Source organism: Acipenser ruthenus, chromosome 14 (genome assembly GCF_902713425.1).
Source record: "Acipenser ruthenus chromosome 14, fAciRut3.2 maternal haplotype, whole genome shotgun sequence".
Lineage (NCBI taxonomy): Eukaryota > Metazoa > Chordata > Actinopteri > Acipenseriformes > Acipenseridae > Acipenser > Acipenser ruthenus.
In genome coordinates, this window is record NC_081202.1 from 4,146,119 (window position 1) to 4,168,376 (window position 22,258).

The 22,258-nt window shown below is 38.5% G+C and overlaps 1 protein-coding gene across 7 annotated transcripts in view; it reads left to right on the forward strand.

Annotated features, from left to right (window-relative positions):
• LOC117419910 (CCR4-NOT transcription complex subunit 2) overlaps nucleotides 1–21,930 on the forward strand; it is a 39,044-nt gene extending 17,114 nt beyond the window's left edge. For 2 of the 7 annotated variants that reach the window (XM_058985616.1, XM_058985619.1), the window contains exons 2-16: nucleotides 1,039–1,164; nucleotides 5,560–5,632; nucleotides 6,802–6,861; nucleotides 7,889–8,036; nucleotides 9,759–9,941; nucleotides 11,155–11,234; nucleotides 11,821–11,964; nucleotides 12,210–12,334; nucleotides 12,902–13,022; nucleotides 14,892–15,048; nucleotides 15,870–15,931; nucleotides 16,043–16,092; nucleotides 16,994–17,094; nucleotides 17,787–17,937; nucleotides 20,732–21,930. In XM_058985616.1, the coding sequence (XP_058841599.1) occupies nucleotides 1,039–1,164; nucleotides 5,560–5,632; nucleotides 6,802–6,861; nucleotides 7,889–8,036; nucleotides 9,759–9,941; nucleotides 11,155–11,234; nucleotides 11,821–11,964; nucleotides 12,210–12,334; nucleotides 12,902–13,022; nucleotides 14,892–15,048; nucleotides 15,870–15,931; nucleotides 16,043–16,092; nucleotides 16,994–17,094; nucleotides 17,787–17,937; nucleotides 20,732–20,818 (1,668 nt within the window). In that variant the 3' untranslated portion in view covers nucleotides 20,819–21,930. The remainder of the gene's footprint in view (nucleotides 1–1,038; nucleotides 1,165–5,559; nucleotides 5,633–6,801; nucleotides 6,862–7,888; nucleotides 8,037–9,758; nucleotides 9,942–11,154; nucleotides 11,235–11,820; nucleotides 11,965–12,209; nucleotides 12,335–12,901; nucleotides 13,023–14,891; nucleotides 15,049–15,869; nucleotides 15,932–16,042; nucleotides 16,093–16,993; nucleotides 17,095–17,786; nucleotides 17,938–20,731) is intronic. The other 5 variants (XM_034033274.3, XM_034033273.3, XM_058985617.1 and 2 more) reach the window with 5 other exon arrangements.
• The last annotated feature ends 328 nt before the right edge of the window (nucleotides 21,931–22,258 follow it).

A 22,258-nucleotide genomic window follows, 5' to 3' on the forward strand; every position in this document is an offset into this window, starting at 1 on the left:
AACAACATGTCCTACAATTGTGGAAGCGATTGGTCACTCACAGCCTGCAGGGCACTCTGCCACTGATCTATACTAGATTGTGTTCGGAACAAAATAGGGCAGCCTGCAGCAATCAATAGTGATGGTTTACTTCTGAAAAGAATTGAAAATAAGATTGTTTGCCAAAATAGCTCCTTGGATCCCCTAAATGTTGTAGTCATCACAAGTTGCTCATATCAAAGCACGATCAAATATAATAGATTTTAGTTTGCTGACTCGACTTCCTGGATTCCAGACTGAACAACACGGATAACTCCTATAGGGTAATTTAGATGTCAATCACCCACAATTTAAGTGATGTGACCTATACACCATTCACATATGTGTAGAGATTAAACCATCCCACACACCGTGACATTTTTTAAATTATTGGTTACTGCGATATATGGGAGGACGTTCACCATACGTTCCCTAGCACTGAAGGGGTTAAAGTAAATGATACAAATATCTTCTAGATTATAATGTATACAAAATAGACATAATACAGCACAAATAGTAGTGGTCTTAATCTGTCAAATTGCAATGCCTGAATGTTCTGCTGCAATATGCTGCAGCCATTACTTATTGCAGATCTGCATGTGATGTGGTTGTTTGATCAGGTTCTATACTGTGGTCAGTTCTGCTCATATAAGACCTGGAATGGATTTAACTGGCATGCAGTGGGAACATTGGTAACCATCAACACATGGGATCACTTGCAGATCGGTCAGTGTGAGAAGTCCTACAGAAGTAAACGCCCAAACAAATACACATCACAAACTTGCAAAATGAAAAAACTTGAGCTGTTGTATTAGCTGTGCTTCTGGTATGTAGTTTTAATTCCAGGGGATCAAGTTCCGTTTGTTGACAATTGAAAGGTCACGCTGTACTGTACACAACAAAGATTTAGGTTCTTGCCTCCGGTTTCTTATTCTCTGTAGTCCAGTCTGTAACCCTCTGATGTCTGATCCATGGCAGTCTGAGGATTTAAACCTTCTTTTCCTTCCTCCTAACACACAGGTGACAAACAGCATGTTTGGTGCTTCAAGAAAGAAGTTTGTAGAGGGGGTCGAAAGCGACTACCATGATGACAGCATGTACTACAGCCAATCGTCCATCTTCCCACCTCATCGGTCAGAAAAAGACGTAAGTGCAAGCCGTTCAAACCTCTGCCGTGCATGCTGTTAATCTGTACTGAAGACCGCTGGTGCAGAAGGACCAATCGGGAAATCTGTTTTTGCAGATTTACATACATGTAGAGAATTATCCAGTTTGTTCAATCCTTCTTTAGCACAAAATATCAGTGTGTCAGACTCTACACTCCAAAGATGTATAATAGGAGTTTGAAATCCCCGTGTTGGGCATTTTTTTTTCTTCTGTCAGAACATCTAGCGCATTTAAATTAAAATGTGTACCTGTACGTGCGGTGGATACTGATGGCTGATATTGTATTGATGGTAGTCCCTGGGGATCTATGTTGCTATCACATCAGTCCCATGAGGATGGGCCTTGTCATTTAAGTATCTGATGAGAAGCATGCCAGTTGTATAGAGCTGTTAACAGTGTGCAGTGCTCTAAGAGAAAGATCTCAGGGTCCTAACAAAAACACCCCCTTTATCTGGTCACGTGGGCTCCAGGGCTGATATCATTGCTAACTCACTGTGATCTTGTGATGTGTTGCAAGCGATCCAGTTACAAGCAGGGTTAAAAAGATAGCGATTTAGATTGTTTTGAGAAATCACAGTGTAGACCTTAGAGACAATAGAAAGTTGATTATGACTAGTACTTTCTGGTTTAAGTGAGAGGTATAAAGATGGGAAAGCAGATGTTTTTTTTGGGAAATCATGAGGAAAGTTATAAATGTTATGTGCCCTGCACACAGTAATTGATCTATTTATTCTCAATCTGTTTGATAAGCTGATACAGAATCGCTGCACACTGTTGGACACTTAATCTTTTCTCTTGATAGACTAGAGTTTGTGTGAGAAAATCGTCTGTTTTTATTTTGAATGGAAGTTGCTGTTGTGTTTTGAGTAATCCTCTTGTATTGATACCAGCAGTCTCTTAAACCACCAGCACGTTTGGTTAATACATTCATTACTGTCCTGCTTGGTTGTTTTGAGTTAATGTAGTCTCGTACAGAGACTGTGTCTCCCCCACATTTATTTTGGGAACTGAAAACAATGGTCCGTTTCTGTTTTTAGCCTGGGGTACAGTAATCTGGGTATCATTTCCTCAGTGTGGTTTAAAGATTATTGCTACATGCTGCGTAAAAGCAGGTGTTTGTATCTTGGTTCAAAGGGTGTATGGGCCTATAAGTCTAAACTGAATGTTAACTGAAGTTCATGTGGTTAAACCAGGTTTGCAGAGATATCAATTACTTTACTGTGCCAGGGTACTGTAAGCAGTAAGGTGTGCTTACTGTTTCCACAAATGTTTCTACATTGAACATGTCTACAGTAGTTTTTTATTTAGTCATGTGACCCTGGGTAAAAAAAAAAAAAAAAAAAAAATTGTTTTTGAAGTTTGTTTTTTATTTTGGCTAAAATGGTTTTTCATAAAGATTCTTGTGGCCGTTGAATTGGTGCATGTATTACTGCTTTGGGTACAAGTACTGAGTGCTGGACATTTTGTCCTTGCCATTTTCAATGTAATTACATAGCTATTGTATTTTGATGGCAGCAAGTAAAAAGAAAATAAAGTTGGATTGACACTTGATTTATTTACTGTTTTTTGAAATCTAAATGATGCAATTTCTACAGTATTAAAACAAGTAGAAAAATGCTCGGCCTCAGATATGTAGAATGTTGATTTTCTAGTGTTTTTGTGGATATGTTTTTTCAACAACGATGTGTATGTGGGTGTTTTTCAGTTCCTGCAAGCCGTTTGCACACCAGATTTTTAGTCAGTGTTAAGAAGCCACAGTAAAGATGTAATTGTGTTGCTAGGTATATTTTCTGTGGAACTAAAAATAATTAGACATGTTTAAGAGAAGTTGTTTATGTGATGTTACTGCTTTTCTATATGTACAGCTGACTAATATGCATTGATATACAGGGTGATTAGAAAGTATGTTTACCACATCAACGTGCCGTATCTCACAAATGGTAGGGCACAGGAAGGTGAAATTGCATACGGTTGTAAGGGAACCATGGGGACGCAAATGCTACAGTTATTAATTTGTCACTATGGGGCGCTACTGTGCCCTACCTCTGATAATCACAAGTGTTCAATATGTGATCCTTCATGATCCAGAACAAATTGCATTCGTGTGACACCGGACGTTACGGCAGCATTACACATCTCATCAGGTATGCTGGCCCCCTCCTGGACAATGACAGAGGTCTGGAATTGTGCGAGGGTTCCCTCGGTACACGCGTGACTTCAGGTACCCCCGTAACCAGAAATCTGCTGGTGTAAGGTCTGGTGAATGAGGTGGCCATTCACAAAGAAAGTGAAGTGAAATGATTCTGCAAGACGCGTTTCACCTGGTTACCAATATGCAAGGTCCCCTTGCTGATGGCTCTTCAAAAAAAGAACGGTCCAGTAACAAAGTTAGCTGTACAGCCACACCACACTGTGACTTTAATATCATGTAGGGGTCTCGCAAATGTTGCATGTGGATTAGTCTCCTACAAGATAGTTCACACTTCCAGACAGGGTGAAGTGCTGTTCATCTGTCCTCAGGATATTAGCAGGCCACTGGTCATCCAATTCCAGTCGTGCCAAGAACCCAGGAGAGCGGGCTACGGCTCCCCCCCCCCCCCCCCCAAAATAAAAGCATTTTCACTGGTGCTTGTGAGAGATATTGGGGGTTCATGTATAGAGGCTGTACTCCTTTAAGAAGAAAAGCGTGATGGGATATATGAATACTTGCCAGCTGATGTACAAATGCTTAAGTGCAGAGGTGCTGGATTATTACACTGCGGTTTCATGCAACAGTTATGGTGACCAAATGTGTGTGAGTACTGTTGTGTAAAAAAAAAAGAAAAGGTTAAAATGAACAGTTGAATTCTAAAAAATGTAGAATAGCGAAAAACAAAAGTAGATGTGCATTAACAAATTGCCCTGAAAACATAAAGAAAACAATTTAAATGAAGCAATAAGCTAAATAATTAAGATAAAAAGGAAGTGAAAAGGTTAAGTTTTTATTTTTTTTGTGAACTCCAATAAACCTACGTTATCTTTCCCCAGTCAAATCATAGAGTGCCTAAATAAGCACGGTAATTTACCACAATAAAAAAGTAATGAAAAAGAAAATGTAGAACATAAAAAAGAGCAACCAGATATAGTCAACAAAAGACAACACATTGTTCAAATTGTTTGTCGTGTTATATATTTAAGGTAAGGGAAGTTTGTTTATCCGTTACGTGCTCCCCCTAGTGACAATTTAATAACTGGCATTTGCACCCCCATGGTTCCCTTAACCATATACAAGTTGTGCTCCGTCTTTCGGGTGAGACGTAGTTGTAAGTGACTCTGCAGCTGATGCATAGTTCATACATCCTAGTCTCTGTAAGTCGCCTTGGATAAAGGCATCTGCTAAATAAACAATTTCACCTTCCTGTGCCCTACTGTTTGTGAGATATGGTGCACTGATGTGGTAAACTTACTTTCCAATCACCCTGTGTAATTGTATATATATACAGTACTGTGCAAAAGTTTTAGGCAGGTGTGAAAAAATGCTGTAAAGTAAGAATGCTTTCAAAAATAGACATGTTAATAGTTTATGTTTATCAATTAACAAAATGCAAAGTGAGTGAACAGAAGAAAAATCTACATCAAATCAATATTTGGTGTGACCACCCTTTGCCTTCAAAACAGCATCAATTCTTCTAGGTAAACTCAGTTTTCCTGCAGTAGCTGACCCTGCTTTAGTACAAATTACTGTTTTTCATTGTGGTAATGTCTTAAATTACTTTGGCTGAAAATATATCAGCTCCTCATCTAATGAGGGAAGCTGCTGCACAATTAAATCATCCTCAAACTCCTGTAGGTAAACAATGTACCAAATCTGTTATATCAGGGACATCTGTGGCTGCTAAACATGAAACAAATACAATGTATTTAGACACCCTACAATTTGACTGGTGAAAGACAACATTGGTTTATTGGAGTTCACAAAGAGAACTTTTTTCAGCTTGATGCGGTAACATCCAGTTTTTCTTTAATTATTGACCTGTGTTTCAGCCCTTCCATTTATAAATATTTTGTTAATTAAGTTTTCAGGGCAATGTGTGTTTATTTTTCTAATTTTTTTTTTTCTGCATTGGTGACCATTTTAGTCGCAGTCTGGAGCCCTGATAATGGCTACTGCAATCAATATGCAACAAAGTTGAAAACATTATATTTCTACACCAACTGTCAGTGTCATCTGTCAGCGTGATTTTGTTAAGTAGCCTTTTCCTGGTGGCTTGCTAAAATCAACCCAGCAGCTATTTCAATTGTCCCAGCTTGTTACACTGTATCTTCACATGGCTCTGTTGATGTGTTGTGACTGGATGCTGGTCCTGACTAAACATTTCATTGCCTTCTTTCTAGATGCTGCACTCTCCATCACCATCCACGTCAGGTCAATTGTCTCAGTTAGGTGCGAGTTTATACGGGCCACAAAGTAAGTACCTTCGTCTGTGTTGTTCAGTTTGTGTCATATGTTCTGTGTGGGCTTTGACATGACTCACTTAGTATGATGAGATAAAAGATTAAAATAAAAAGAAAAGATAATTATGATTGTCTCATGTAGATTCCACGTGTTCAGTGTTTTAGATGGTGTTGCTATATCCCATCCTTCATTTCATGCATACCCTAGAGCAGTGGTGCACAAAGTGTGGGCCGTGGAGAGTCAGTAAGGGGGCACGGCTATGACTAAAGGAACAGTTCTGTAAAAAAATTTTTTTAAAAGGATAGAAAATTTAAATACATAAATGACTGCTAATTAGTCCAAATTCTTACCTTTCAAATGAGCCATTAACGGTCGCTCTAGGGCTTGTAGAACCGGAGAAACGATGTTTGAAGTGGCAAGTGTCCGTGAAGCTTCAGTGAACAGAGCCGAAATGACGGCTTCCATGTATGTGGCGCCAAGTGTTAAAAAAAAACAAAAACAAAACCAACAAAAAAAAAAACACTAATATTTTCCCAGATTTAATGTAAATCGTGTGTTTTTTCCAAGATTTAACTAAGAAAAGTCCAGATTTAGCTAAATACATAAATGTTAACAAACACATTTCTTAAGTTTTGAAATATATGTAAAATAATAGTAATAAATTGTCATTGTATGCAGAGGAGGCAGGGAAGCGGATTTAGCTGGCAAAGTATTTTTGTGAAAATCCAGATTTATTTTTTCATATTTAATTGCTGAACGGTAATATTTTTCAGATTTATCTGTTAGGTAAATGTTGAAATCGCCAAGTGTAAAAACCCTAACACAATGTATGCTAAGAAAATGGGGCAGCATATACAAAGTTTTCACACTACTTACCTACATAAATGAATAATCTGTGCACACTTTAGAAATAATTTGAAATGGTGAAATAAAAAAGGGGTAGCCTTAAATTCCTGCTGTCACAGATTTAAAAAAGAAGAACTTAACCGCACTGTAAATGACAGTACAAGCCGGATTCTCAAACAAATGTGTAACACAGAGTCGCTAGAGGCTTGTGCGTGTCGATTGGTATTTTCACTATTGGGCGAACTAACTTAAGTGATTTTTATTATTTATTTATGTTTTTTTACTTGACTGATTTTATTTTCTTTTTTACCCTTTTTCCCATAAACACCTTCTAGGCTGTGAGCGCTCCATAATAGAAGAGGCAAGATGGGATGCCCTGGCGAGGGGGGAGGCAGGTTTGTTACACAGGGCTATGTCATAACCGTGCATTTCTAACTAACAGTAATAGGGAGAGTGGTGGGCATGGCTGGAGGGGCAGGCACAAGCCCGAAATGCCGGTGGCACCACTTTTGTTTTGGAAATAGTTTTGATGGTTTGAGGTTTTCTAAAGGTGGTATTTCCATAGATTTTCATTAATTGTGAGGAATGCCCTTTGAAAACCATTTAATCTGTGATAAATGGGTAAGTTGAAAAGCAACTGCTAAATCGCCCTGTGTCATTTATGAAATAATTAAAAACACCTGGCACAAAGAGATTCTCAGCAATGCACACTTCTGATGAATTCAAAGTCTAAAGCCATTAACACGACCTGGACGAAACTCTTTATAAGGTGTTGCGTTACTAAAGACTTTTTTGCTACTTTTATCGTCTTGTACTTTAGGTATAAGATTATTTGACAGTGGCGCTATGAAAGATGGATTGGTTCAGTTAAACAAAAAGTGTCTTGCGTTTTAAAAAATGCTATTTTGCATGCTATACTTTGACACAAGGCAGTGGTGATTGAAATGAAATACTATGCTAAAAAAGTGTTTATTCCGATGTCCTTTTAATGTGTAGTTTTATATTTCAATTGTGTAAAAAGACCAAGTTCCCCCTCTCAAGCATTATATATATAATATATAAAACTGTCACCTTTTTGTTATAATGTCATATGTGCTCAAACTTTAACATTTTTATACAGTAAAAGTGATGGGTGTAATCACTACATACATCTAATTTAAAGACAGATCAATGCAAGGAACTAATTTGTCTTTTTTTCAAGTGATCCTAAAGATGTTAATTCTGTATATATATTGACTGGAACAGCCTCTGTTTTTCATATAGACAAAACAAATTGTGTACAAAAACAGAAAGTACTACATCACTCCTTGGTCCTTGAGCTTTTTAAGATCGATTTATTTATTCTGAATAGCATTGTTCCACACCAGGTTGTCACAGGCAGTAAATGAATGGTCTGCTTTAAATGGATTTCTCTTCACACAGGTGCACTAGGTGTCCAAATGCGGGGGATGAGCAACAACAACCCTCAGTTAAATCGCAGCTTATCACAAGGTCCCCAGCTACCAAGCCATGTAACCCCGACGACAGGAGTGCCGACCATGTCTCTCCATACTCCACCGTCACCAAGCAGGTAGGCCTGGGAGCGAGAGGGGGAGCTGGAGGGGCTTATACAGAGCGAGGGCCAAACTAGTTAGTGGGGGACACTGCCAACTGTGTAAACTACAGCTGTGGACAAACGTTTTGCACCCCCACTTATAGAATTAACTCATTTTGCTTCATAAAGTCGAATGAAACCTGCTGAATAATGTTACGTTAACATATTGAATTAAATACCGCTTTGTAGTTTTCCATATACTGACAAAAAATGTGCCTTTTCAAAATCTAACATGAAGTACTGTACTACTATTATGGCTTCCGGTAGACTTTTGCAGTGTCATTTTGTAGTTTCTTTGATTACATGATAAATAAAAGATCCAAATGTATGTTCATGTCTAGGGTTTTTTGAACCATATTAACATTATTTTTTTAATGTGCTAAAATGACGTTTACTGGATATCAGATGTACAACTACAAATAAAAAGCACCCAACTGTACTTGTGATGTGATGCCAGAACCCTCAGTTTAAAACTACAGCTACTGAAGATCAAAGGGCGTTGATTTCTGTCCTATTCGGCACAGCAGAGGTTCACACTTAATGTTTCAAATTGAAATTCCACTACATTTTATGACTAACCTTTAGTGTCCTGAACATTTAAAAAATATATATCTAAAAGAGTATTTCCTTTTGATTGTTTACACCAACATAATGCTTCTGGTGATTTATGATAAATGTAGTAATTCTTGGAATGCAGATCTTACTAACTACACCTAAACAGCCCGACAATGCGGAACATGACTATAAATAAAGCAGATAAATTATTCACACGCTGATGATGATCCATTTGTGTACCCCGACCTGCCCAGTTCACAGATTGTGTGCCCATGGAAACTTCGCTTGTGTCTAAATCCTCAATGTGGCGTTTTTTCCCCCCCATTCAGATACAATTATTGAGCTTGTTTTATGAATTATGGACGTGCTATGGCAGTAGCACGATCAGCCCATTATCTAATCTTTATTTGCTGTGTGCTGTGGAGCCAAAGAATTAAATCATTTCTGCAAGCCATCCAGTTGATTTGTTTTTAATCATGAAATTAATTTTTAATAGCAGTGGTAATAGGAGTTGATTTGTTCAGAGAGATTGTTAGAGAGAGGAGCATAGAAAATAAAGGATGGGTACATATTAATGCCCACTTCATGTTCTGTGCCTCAGTGTGTGAATGTGTGTTATTCCCAACCATTAGCGATTTTATGGCACCTGTTGTAGTATTATTTCATCCAGCACTTTAGTCAGACACACATGTGATTTTAGTATTGTATTCTAAATAAGGCACTGCTAAGGCTCTAGCCATCTCCAGTCCATTTTATTTGCTTTTTTAAATCTGTGTACATTTAAATTAATTAAGTTGACTCTGTTTGTCTTAAAGACTATATTATTAAAATTATTTGCACGATTTTTTAAGTCTAATGCCTCCCCCATCAACATAAGTATATTTAGCAAAGGCTCATTACATGTATATTTTAATAACGTACCCTGCTCATATTACAGCCCCATTAAGTGTTATGTTTTCATACATCATTGTCTCTATACATTCAGGGTGTCGTAGGACTCCATGGAGTTTATCCTCTTAATGATTTAATCTGCAATTAAAACCGTATTACAGTTGAATTGCCGTCGCAACTACTGGTGTTTCCAAGCTCTATTTGTAAGATAAGGAAGTAAAATGACAATTTTCCTTTTTTTTTGTCTTGCAGGGGCATTTTGCCCATGAATCCCAGGAATATGATGAACCACTCCCAGGTCGGGCAGGGAATCGGCATGCCAGGACGGACAAACAGTATAAGCAGTTCAGGGTTAGGCAGTCCAAACAGAAGCTCGCCCAGCATAATATGTATGCCAAAGCAACAACCCTCTCGGCAGCCCTTTACCATAAACAGGTCAGGCTCCTGAACTCACAAGCACATCACTGGTACTTGCAATTGGTTTCAAGCTCGGGGGGGGTGGGGGTGGGGGGGGGGTACATTGTTTGTACATTATATTATTGCTTTAGAGAAGTAGATGCTTTTGCACCAGGCAGTATAAAGATACCTCTTATCATTGGGGGCTGAAAGCCAAGAAAGTTTGAGAAACCCTGCTTTAGGGCTGCTAAAAAGAAGAGCATATTCCGATAAAAGTAAAGTGGATGTTTAGAGGGGGGCAGTAGTCTACCCTTATAAGAATTGATATCAGGATTTGTCCTTGTTGATTTCTGTTGCTCTAGGGATGAATGCAGTTATCCTAACGCTACAGGGATTGCTTTGTTTTCTTAGTGTGCTTTATAAATGGCTTGGAGTCATTAACATTAGGCAAAAAAAGGTTGGACAACCATTTAGAAACACCAGCTGCTATCAATGAGGTGTAGAGCCACCAAGGGATCCTCGACCATTCCTCAGCACAGAAGTGTGTGTAGTGCAGAATCGCAAGCCATAGTAGTGCTTCAGCCCGCTCGGAGGCTTGGCATTCCAGCTTGGGAACAGAATTATTCCTAGTTGTATTCCCTTGGCAGTGCAATCTGCACTTTGGTCCTGTGTTTATAAACAGAAAGAAATTAAATCAAAGGGTTTGTACATTGTTTATATGCTAACCCATTTTATAGGTTTAGATGACGACCCAGTAAAGTGAAATATTTTACAGCCTACCCAAACAATAAAGATTATGCTGTGTATCAGAAGGCAGTTCTCTCTCTGTTATGCATGATTCCATCTGCTAGTGCAACAGAAGTAATTAATTTTAGCAAGGAATTAACCTTAGATGCTCAGCTAAAAACCTTATTCACCAACTCCTTTCACTTAAGCCTGATTCAAGCCCAGGGCTCTGGAGGTGAAAGCATGAAAGGCTGTGAATTAGCCCAGCTGAAACCCGAAGCATACACCTTTCCGTTGATTTTATACCAATATTAATACTGTTCAGCCCGACACGTGGGTACTTTTTGTAGTTGGACCTTAGATAGATAGACTTTGGGGGAAACGAGTACTGTTGCATTTTATTAAATGTAAACCTGTGCATAAAAGTTCTCTTCATTGCAAAATCTAAAGAAGTTATGAAAGACCTGCAGTAATGGACCTGGAGAGCTTTGCACTTCCTTAATCCTCTCTCGTCTCTGTCCTGCAGTATGTCTGGATTTGGAATGAACAGGAATCAGTCGTTTGGGATGACCAACTCGTTATCAAGCAACATTTTTAATGGGACAGGTGAGTGCCTTCAGCAGTGCAGGCTAAGCAAATAGAGACAGTGTGCTTTCACTCACAGGAGAATACAACTCCCAAGAGCGCAGAATTTAACCCCAATCGTTTATTAAAGTTGCTCTTGTAGAACAGAGTTGGATTAGTCTGACTATACCTGTAAGTCACACCAGTTATTGAAGTATGACATATGCAATGTACAAAAACAGAATCCTAATGTCAGTAGTGTTGCTTGAGGGATAAAGAGGCTATTGCACCAGGGAAAATCTGGTGTCTTCTAACTTCTGTAAATGCCCTACGCTATGCCCTATGCCCTACGCTGTGCCCTATTAATAGTCCTAATACATTTTGTACACTCAATGATAAAGATGTAAGGTTGCAGTATTTTAGTCTCACCAGAAAGTGTGTTGACTGCAATTTTAGAAAATGACTGGTGTACAATATATTCATGCATACTTTTTTGTATTAACTCTCGAGTCTGTATGACCGTGGTTTGTAGGTGTTTTCTTTCCCTACACGTCAATGCGTGGATATTGCTGATTTTAAAATCCAAAGCCCCCCCCCCGTGGGTTACAGTTTATTCAATCTGTTTCAGACGGAAGTGAAAATGTGACGGGGTTGGACCTCTCAGACTTTCCTGCACTAGCAGACAGAAGTAGAAGGGAAGGAAGCGGCAATCCAACTCCGTTGTTAAATCCATTGGCAGGGAGGGCTCCTTATGGTGAGCATTTTTTTGAAGGTAAAGAAGAGGTGGACAAAAACCTGATTTATTATTTTGTATTGTTCAATCCTGTATTTGTTAATCGGAGGCTTACCTGATGTATTTCTGGGGACTGTCCAAAGCAGAGATATCAGCAGGTTCTTTTTGACCATCCCTTATGGTGGAAGAGTTGATAAACTGAGTAAATAAAAAAATCACAATTCCATGCACACCTTTGCATTTAACTTGCAGATTAATTGTGTGTGTGTTTCTTTTTCATGCAGTTGGGATGGTAACAAAACCAGCAAGTGAACAGTCTCAAGATTTCTCCATCCACAACGAGGATTTCCCTGCATTGCCAGGCTCCAGCTATAAAGATCCTACGTCAAGTAACGAAGACAGTAAATCCGTGCGTACACCTCTAACCTAGAAGTCTTTGACTTAGTATTTGATGCATTGCATAGCTTACAGAGGTATAGAAGTAATACAAAAGTATTTTCACCAGGGGTTATCACAGAAGCAGGAATTGGCTATTGGTCTGCAGATATACTTTTTAATGGTATTGACAATGAATTGGCTAAACTACTGCAACTTTTTATACAGTGGATTCAAACTCCGCTCCAAAGGGGAAGCTTGTTCAATCAAGCTAGTAGGAGTTCCTGATATTTTGTTTAATTCTTATGAACAAGTATACAGTAATAGTATTTTTTTATAATGGCAAAAGGTGTATAAGGTTTTTTATTCTGATTGTCAGTTTTACATGCATCTAGAGAACTGCTGATCCAGTTGTGATGAAACGTTGATTCTTTAGCACAGGTTCTGGAGAGTATTAGAATTTGGGGATATCGGGAGATGTCTGTCTATGTCACACGTGAATGTGGTCTTGGTTGTAACGTTTTCCATTATGTAAAAGCTCTAATTTAGTATTCACAGCCATGGTGGGGATGTTGGTTACTAACATGCATGTTTCTTTTAGAACTTGAACTCTTCGGGCAAGACTGCGTCCAGTACAGATGGACCTAAATTCCCCGGGGACAAGGGTTCGACTGTGCAAAACAACAACCAGCAGAAGAAAGGCATTCAAGTGTTACCTGACGGTAAGCATTTCCTGCCACAGTGTCTGCCACTGCCGGCATTTCCATTCTAACTGGTTCCAGGCGAGGCGAGGGCCTGGCTTGGTAAGCACTTCAGGTGACAATCGGAATGGAATCTGCTACCGTTCTATTAGGGGTGCACCGATAAAGATTTTCTTGGCCGATACAGATAGCCGATGTTTATCTACCCATATCCGATACCAATAGGATACTGATAATAATAGACCGTGCAGGTAAGCTATTGTAAACTACTAGAACAAGACATAGGGCCTATATTTAAACTTTTATAATTATAGATGATAAAAAATGAGCAGATATCGTTTACTGGTATTTATGACAATGAACAGGTACATGGTACATTTACTTCAGAAAATGAATACAAAGAATTACTTTGTGTTATGTTGTGTGCTTGACAGCAATTTATACATTTGTTTTACAACAGTCACACAAAAATAACATTTTACATTTGTACTAGTAAAAACACTTCTGTAGAAAAGATTCTATAATGTGACATTAACTTTTATAGCCACTTGCTGTCAAACATTGCGTATTATAACTTCTACCTATACTGTACAGTAGAAAAGAAATGTAGCCCACACAATGTTAACTACAACAACTTTTGTTAAATTCTTATTTTAAGCATACACTGCTTAAATGCTGCACAACTTAAATTGTTCACTTAATCAAAAACGAAAAAAAAAATAGATTAATTAAATTTCCGGTTACAAAATTCAGTCAAACTTGAATTTGTTACTTAACAAACAAACAAAAAACGGCATAATAATCAATTTCTGTTTCAAAATGCTGCTGAATACACCTGCAACCAATGCAGATTAAGCAAGATAAACAAAAATTACAAAAGGTCATTTTGAAGTACATTGTGTAATAATAATATAATAATAAATAAACCACTAATGTTGGTCCAGTGGGTGGTCCAGTGGTTAAAGAAAAGGGCTCGAAACCAGTAGGTCCCCGGTTCAAATCCCACCTCAGCCACTGACTCATTGTGTGACCCTGAGCAAGTCACTTAACCTCCTTGTGCTCCGTCTTTCAGGTGAGACGTAGTTAGTTGTAAGTGACTCTGCAGCTGATGCATAGTTCACACACCCTAGTCTCTGTAAGTCGCCTTGGATAAAGGTGTCTGCTAAATAAACAAATAGTAATAATAATAATTTTTAGGATTCAACCTAACTTTTTTTTTTTTTTTTTTAAAGCATCAGAATAATATTCTACTCACAGTTCATCATTGGGTTTAATGTAGCATCAAGTATGTTCTGCTTCACACAACTCACTATCTATCCTATTGTTGTCTCCAGATATTAAAAAATAAATTCCAAACACTCTTCTTTTGAGACATATTTACTGCAGGTTGATCACACGTTCCACAGCACTGCAAGGAAAATTACTGTCTCAGTGTTCTTGCATCATTAGTAAGCATGCTGGACCAAACATTCAATTCTGTGCTGGAAGAAATAACAAAAATTGCAGATAGCCGATTGTGTTTTTTTCCTTATCGCTGCCATGCCGATAGGCTACCGATTTATTGGTGCACCCCTTTTATACATATGTGTATATATATAAATCTATCCGCAGTAAACTCCAAGCATATTATACCACCCGCTCTCTAATCCACAGGTCACAGGATCGATGGTTACGCACATATTAGCGAGGGTTGCCGATATCTGAAACCAGCCAAAAAGTTAAATTCTCTTTTTTAACTATTTATTTATAAAAATGCCAATAAAATGCCTGTACAGTATTCTTTCTATGTGTGTATAAATAAAATAAGTTCCAAAAGTGTTGCTAAGTTTTTAGTACAGCTTTGAAGAAGCAACAGTTTCTGCAGCCCTGTCACTGTTTTTTCCCCTGTAGGCCGGGTGACTAACATTCCTTCAGGGATGGTAACGGACCAGTTCGGAATGATTGGATTGTTAACATTCATCCGGGCAGCGGAGACGGACCCTGGAATGGTACACCTTGCATTAGGAAGTGACCTGACAACACTAGGTCTCAATCTCAACTCTCCAGAGTAAGTAGTTTTCATGACTGCTCTGATAACATATTAGCAGGAGTTTGCATATAAAAAGGGCCCCGTAAGTCAGGAATCATAGGCATAAATGATAATATTGGTTGTGAAGAATAAATTCAGATTGTTTTGATGTATGATGCAGATAGCCAATGGGCTGTGGCCACATGATTTGAACAGATCTGCATAATACTGTATATATATATATATATATGATATTGCCTAGGAAGTCTTACTTATGGCACTAATGTCATAACATTTATCTAGACATTTATGCAGTGCTGTCGTTAGTCTGAGGTACATACAGTATTCAAACCCTGGGTGGCAGTCAGCTCCCTGAGTTTCTGGAAGTACCCTGGTCAGAGGGCATCCCAACACCTTTCTTACCTCCGGAACAAATATAAAAGAAAGGGTTCGGATCAGGGGCCAGGAAAACATTTCCTGCCAAGAGCAGCTCTTTATTTTTTAATAGTAAATAAACAGATGGCATTCACTCTCTGGAGCTTTTTCTATTTCATACGAGTTTAGATAGGGTTTAATGGCTAGTTGAACAGCATGAAAGTGCCTTGCCTTTCCTTTCAAATTGAAGGTTATACTGTAGACAGTGAATGAGGTTCCTCTGAACTGTTCTTTTCACATTTGTAAAGTCTGTTGATGACAAAATAAAATTTTAAAAAAATTAAAAACGGTTCTTTTGAATATATATATATATATATATATATATATATATATATATATATATATATATATATATATATAAAAGAAAACACTGCTGTATATTGGTAAAACAATCAAACAAATAATTATAATTGACGTTTCTACAGAAATCTCTATCCCAAATTTGCATCGCCATGGGCATCAGCACCTTGTCGACCTCAAGATATTGGTAAGTGACTAAAAGTACAGAATATATTTACTATGATACACAGAATCTCTGTCTCTTCCTCTGTGTGTGAGTGAGTGTATATATATATTGATGGGTGTTTTATTGTTTCAGACTTCCATGTTCCATCCGAGTATTTAACGAACATTCACATAAGGGATAAGGTGTGTACAGATTTGGTTACTGTGTTTTAAAGACAAAGTCTGTTATAATTGCTTCTTTTCTGAATTAAAAAACAAGCCGCTACTTTCTGTTGAAATTGCTTATCAAATATGCTATGTAAAGTGTAAAATGTGAAAAATATACTGCTCTTCTGCAATTCCTGTACTGGACAAAAAAGTAGGTTTGGAGAGTAGTGTAATTCATGGCTCTAGAGCAAAAAGGGGCAATGAAAAAGATTGCTTTCCTTCCTCAAACAAACGGCTTCCACTGTGGTGACCACCACTTTGTCTTTTGCTTAAAACCTATTAAAAGCTTTGAAAACTAAAAACATCAACAAGAATAAAAAGCTGTGTGCTTTCATTTGAGTTCACCTTTAATGAATTGACAGTTTCGACCAGTGTTCTCTAATCAGAGTGTCTTCAACACGCTTGTACCAAAGTAATAAGCAGCACTGCGTCTTCTGCAGAACTCCTCGTGATTATCAAAGCATATTGTGCTGCTTCCACCATTGTGAAAACGTATTACTTGCAGCCTTATGGTAGAGTAGTGGGGTTTTAGAAAAGCAATTTGTAAGATTTAATAGATCTAAGTGTAAAATGTTTTGGTGTTCATGTTCCCAGAGATTTCATCTGGCTAAGTTTTTTTTCAACACATTTTTAACTTGGCAAGATAATTCTTTGATTGGGAAAGCCAGAATATTTTGGTTGGTCTGTAAAGTTTTGTCCCTCACTTGTGTTATTATTGTGATTTATGATGATGATGTCTAATATTATAAAGTGCACGCTTCTGTCAAACTTTAATGAGGTTTTTAGCATTTGGACAGTATAGATACAACGGATAAAGCATTGCTGATTTTAGTATTATTGTTTTTCTTTAAATCTAATTGAATTTTCACCTGTACAGCTGGCTGCAATAAAACTGTCCCGGTATGGAGAAGATCTTCTTTTCTACTTGTACTACATGAATGGAGGAGACCTTTTACAACTTTTAGCAGCGGTAGAGCTGTACGTATAAAACACATTCATGATTATAAAGAGCTGCTGTTGCTGTTTGTCTCGAAATGGTTTCTTCGCTGAAATTAATATTTAGTCTAAAAGTCACTGTGAAATACAAAGAGTATTGAATACCTCCACACAAGACTTCTTGGTGTCAGATTAACCCATTTACAGAAGCTGTTTTTTACACCTGTAGTCTAGGTTTCACACATTATTATTATTATTATTATTATGATTATTATTATTATTTATTTCTTAGCAGACGCCCTTATCCAGGGCGACTTACAATCGTAGGCAAAAACATTTCAAGCGTTACAATACAAGTAATACAATAAGTAATACAATACAAGTAATACATTAATTGCCTTGGCTTGTACATTTAGAGTAAAAGGATCAGTTTACATAGCAGAGGGGAGCAAGCCCTCCCATTTTAGCTGGATTCCTTGTTTTAAGTGTATAGTCATGTTTTTTATATTTATTTCAATTTTACATTCATTGACACATACCATATTCAATTATAATGTATCAAAATACTACTAACAATGACACTTTAAAATAAAAAAAATCAATGCAAAACCCATATGTGTGTGTGTGTGTATATATATATATATATATATATATATATATAAAACGCTGTACGTTTAGGATTTTTTTCTTCTGATTTTAAACTCTTCCTCGTTCTTCCCCTTCTTGCTTATCAGATTCAACCGAGACTGGAGGTACCACAAAGAAGAGAGAGTGTGGATTACCAGGGCGCCGGGAATGGAGCCAACAATGAAGACCAATTCCTACGAGAGGGGGACGTACTACTTCTTTGATTGTCTTAACTGGAGGAAGGTAGCTAAGGTAAAGGTATTGGTTTGAGTATCCACTACCTTTATACACTAATATTTCCCCATAAGCAATTTTTGTTTCTCTTACTGAGAGGATGAAGGGGCTAACCACCTATCGCGCTACAGACCAGAACCAGTTGGCAGGCAACATCTGAAATCAAGAGAGGGTTTGCGGGGCTTCTGAGTGGTGCATCCAGTAAAGGTGCTCCACGTGGAGTGTAGGATGCGCCCTATAGCCTGGAGATTGTGGGTTCGAATCCAGGCTATGTCACAGCCGACTGTGACCGGGAGTTCCCAGGGGGCGGCGCACAATTGGCTGAGCGCCGCCTGGGTAGGGAGGGCTTAGGTCGGCAGGGCAATCCACGGTTCACCGGGCACCAGCGACTCCTGTGGCTGATAGGGCCATTCAGATTTGTGTTGTCGTCCGGCACTGTAGGTCTGATGGCTTCGCTGTGGATCTGCAGTGCGAAAAATGATGGCTAGGCAGGGACACGTTTTGGAGGACGTGTGTCAGCCAGTGTTCCTCGAGTTGCCTGGGAGTTCCAGTGGTGAACAGGGATTAATAAAATACAATTGGCGATTCCAAATTGGGGAGAAAACTGGGGTAAAATCATTGGCAACGACTAAATTGAAAAAAGGGGGTTTGCAAGGTTATGGAACAGTGCTGGTAAGTCTGTTTTCCACAGGTAGTTCAGACTACAGCATTCCTCATCTTGTGCCTCTTGGGTCTTCATGTGGGCGCTTCAACTCATTGTGGTCTTGATGATAAGCACGCTGGCACAGATTGCCACACAATGGTAGCCACTCATAAAAAAGCCATCTGTTTTTGAAAATGGCATCATATGCAAACAGGCATGTCTAGAAATTGTTAATTCAAACAATTTTACTTTGTGCAGTAGTTATTTTGAAAGTCATGTCATTCTGTGAGACTGGATCTATACAATTATAAGCATAAACAGTGTGTTTTTGCCCTCAGTCCTTTGTTCTGAATAAAAAAATAAACAGTCTGGACCTTCTAGGGAATTTTGAGGAACTGGGGCGGTAGGGGCTTTGTATTAGCAGGCCCACCAAGAGGGCGGGGAGGACAGGGAAATTTCCCCGGGGCACTAATGAAGGGGGGCCGTGATGAAGGGGGAACTTTTTTTTTTTTTTAAATATATATAAAATATTTTAAAACAACTAGCCCTGCACAAGACCCTTTGCGTTCCCACCACCACATTAAAAAGAAAAACTCCAGTACTGCACACTGAGCCGATGTGCTTCTGTTGTGTAATGATTGTGTATCCAGGCGCTGTCACACTTCCTTTCACACAATGATTTGAACTTTCGCATTTCATATTTTACTACACAAAAAGCTGAAAAAAAGGGCATAGCAATTTTATGTATTTTTTTTTTTTAATTTAGTCGTTGCCAATTAGTTTTTATTATTTTCTCCCCAATTTGAAATGCCCAATTATTTTATTATGCTCAGCTCACAGCTACCACCCCTGCACTGACTTGGGAGGGGCGAAGATGAACACACGCTGTCCTCCGAGGCGTGTGCCGTCAGCCGGCCGCTTCTTTACACTCTGCAGACTCACCGTGCAGCTGCCTCAGAGCTACAGCGTCGGAGGACAACGCAGCTCTGGGCAGCTTACAGGCAAGCCCGCAGGCGCCCGGCCAGACTACAGGCGTCGCTGGTGCGCGGTGAGCCGAGGACACCCTGGCCGACTTAACCCTCCCTCCCCCCAGACGACGCTCGGCCAATTGAGCGCCGCCCCCTGGGAGCTCCCGTCCACGGTCGGCTGTGGAATAGCCTGGACTCGAACTGGCGACGTCCAGGCTATAGAGCGCATCCTGCACTCTAGCGAGTGCTTTTACTGGATGCGCCACTCGGGAGCCCTTGTGTATTTTTTTAAAAAAAAAAAAAGACTTTTAAAAACTTTAAAAGAACCCTAAAGTTGCACAATATATACAACAGTGTGAATTATTCTATTATTAAGATCTATAATTTGCTAAAAACATTGTGTGCAGCAGTTTATTAGAAAAATTGTATTGTGTAAAATAAATAAAGTACTTTCTTCAGCTGGTGTAAACACAATTAGAGAATGATCGGTTATATTGCTTAAAATACAAATATATTTACCACTACGGGCTATTAGTTAAGAGCAGAGATGAGTGGTTTATTTTTGGCACGGGATAAATGAAATAGTGTATAGCAACACCATTAAAATGTAGTTTATGCTAAAAACATTTGTTATTTGATAAGTAAGCTTCCAATTAATGACTATTACATGTGGAGTTTGTACAAAAAATATATTTATTCACTTACCTAAAAAAAAAAAAAGGTTGAATACTGTAAATAACTTAAACATAACTACTTTGAGAGAGTAAACTATCCTGCTGCAGATTTTAATTGAGATATTGAAACTTCTACGCGTCATTGACAGTTTCCTTCAAACTCATTATCAAAATACTGTATCGGTTTAAATGATCTTCCTGAGACACTGCTAAGATTGCAAGTATCATTGCTTGGTTTAGAAGCTTGGTTTAGACTACAGTATACTACAAAGTCAGGTGAATGTAGTACCATGGAGGGGGGGGGGGACGACGACATAGCAATCCTTCCCTGGGGCCCATGACGGCTCTCGGCGGCCCTGTGTATTAGTCATGCTCCCGGCTATGATTTAAACGAGCACATTGGGAGTTGTGCGGTGCAAGTGTTTTTTATTTGTATTTCTTTCAGTAACAACAAATGAAACTTGATTTGAATGGTATTAAAAATGATCTTTTCTGGGCAATCCCCTGATGTGTGTGTTCTTGTTTCATTTCAGGAGTTTCACCTGGAATATGACAAACTAGAAGAAAGGCCTCATGTGCCATCAACCTTCAACTATAATCCAGCTCAGCAAGCCTTCTAAAAGACTTCCCTGTTCATGGGGTATGGCTGTCGCAGCACATTACTCACTGAAACTGCAGAAACTGATGCGGCTCAGGCATCCTGGTTTTTATTCCTTGAGGATCTGGCAATTGACTTAGGCAGAGGGTTCACCATTTCGAGGGTCCTGCCTTACTAGCTGTGCTGCCCAACACCCAAAGCTTGTATTATTATAATTATTATTATTATTATTTCCTTTTAGTTTAAGCGGGGTCTACATTGTGTTTACACCTCTGGCAGACCATAGTCTGTCAAAAGGCAGGAACACTGACACAAAAAATGAAAGGTTTATGCTTAATTTTCCAAAGTGTTAAAGAGAAAAAGAAAACCCAGAAAAAAATGCAATGTTTATTGTAGCACTATTTGGTAATAAAAAACAAAAATTGTTTGTGTTTTTTTTTATGTGAAGATCCTTCTCGTATTTTGTTTGGAAAGAAAAGCAGCCTGTAAACTTGTCTTTGTTTTCACTCCACTATCCTCCCCTCCCCAAAACCTTCCTTTTTCGAAGGGCTTTTTCTGCCTAGCTTAATACAAGACTGTTTAAGTGAAAGTTATTGCCACAGCCTCTGGATAGTTCTCCAGGGTTGTAATTTACTGAGCTTCATCTTTCCAGAATGAGCAAACACTGTCCAGTCTTTGTTACGATTTTGTAATAAACGTGTACATTTTTTTAATTTTTGGACATCACATGAATAAAGATATGTATGTACGAATGTGTATATATTATATATATATGACATCTATTTTGGAAAATACTTGCCCAGCTGTACCTCATTTTTAGGAGGTGTGCATGGATGCAATACATGGAAACAGGACATTCTGGAACTGCTACTCTGGGGACCACAATGTCGCCCTGTGCACTTACAAAAAATAAGAGGGCCAGATTTTCAGCAGCCAAGGACATCCATACCCAAGTGAACATGATGGGACTCGAGGAAGTGAACTGAGACAATTCACTCTGGCTGTTTGAACAGCAGCATTTCATAGGAAAAAAATTATTACAAAAAAAAAAACAAAAAAAAAACAAACAATCTTGTATTTTCTGACCACGTAAAAGCTTCTTCACTTTGTAATAAAGTAGAAAAGCTCTCCTCACTGCAGTGTTGACTTTGATTTAAAACCGCATGTGAAACCTTATACATCATCAGAGTTATTAAGGGAGTGAGTGTGTGTGTGTGTGTTTGGTGGAGGCAGATGAATGGTTAGGGTATGTGTTTTAGTGAAAATATGACAGAAATTAACCAGATTTCCAGCTTTCCAATAAACTGGAAGCACACAGATTTTTCTAAGACATACTGGAAGTGTGTTTTCTTGGCTAGATGGCACTAGGCCTTTTCTTTCTTATCAGAAGTTACTAAGTGAGCTTCTGATTTTGGAGTACACCAACATTCTGTGAATGGAATTTCATCCTGTTGTGTGCCCA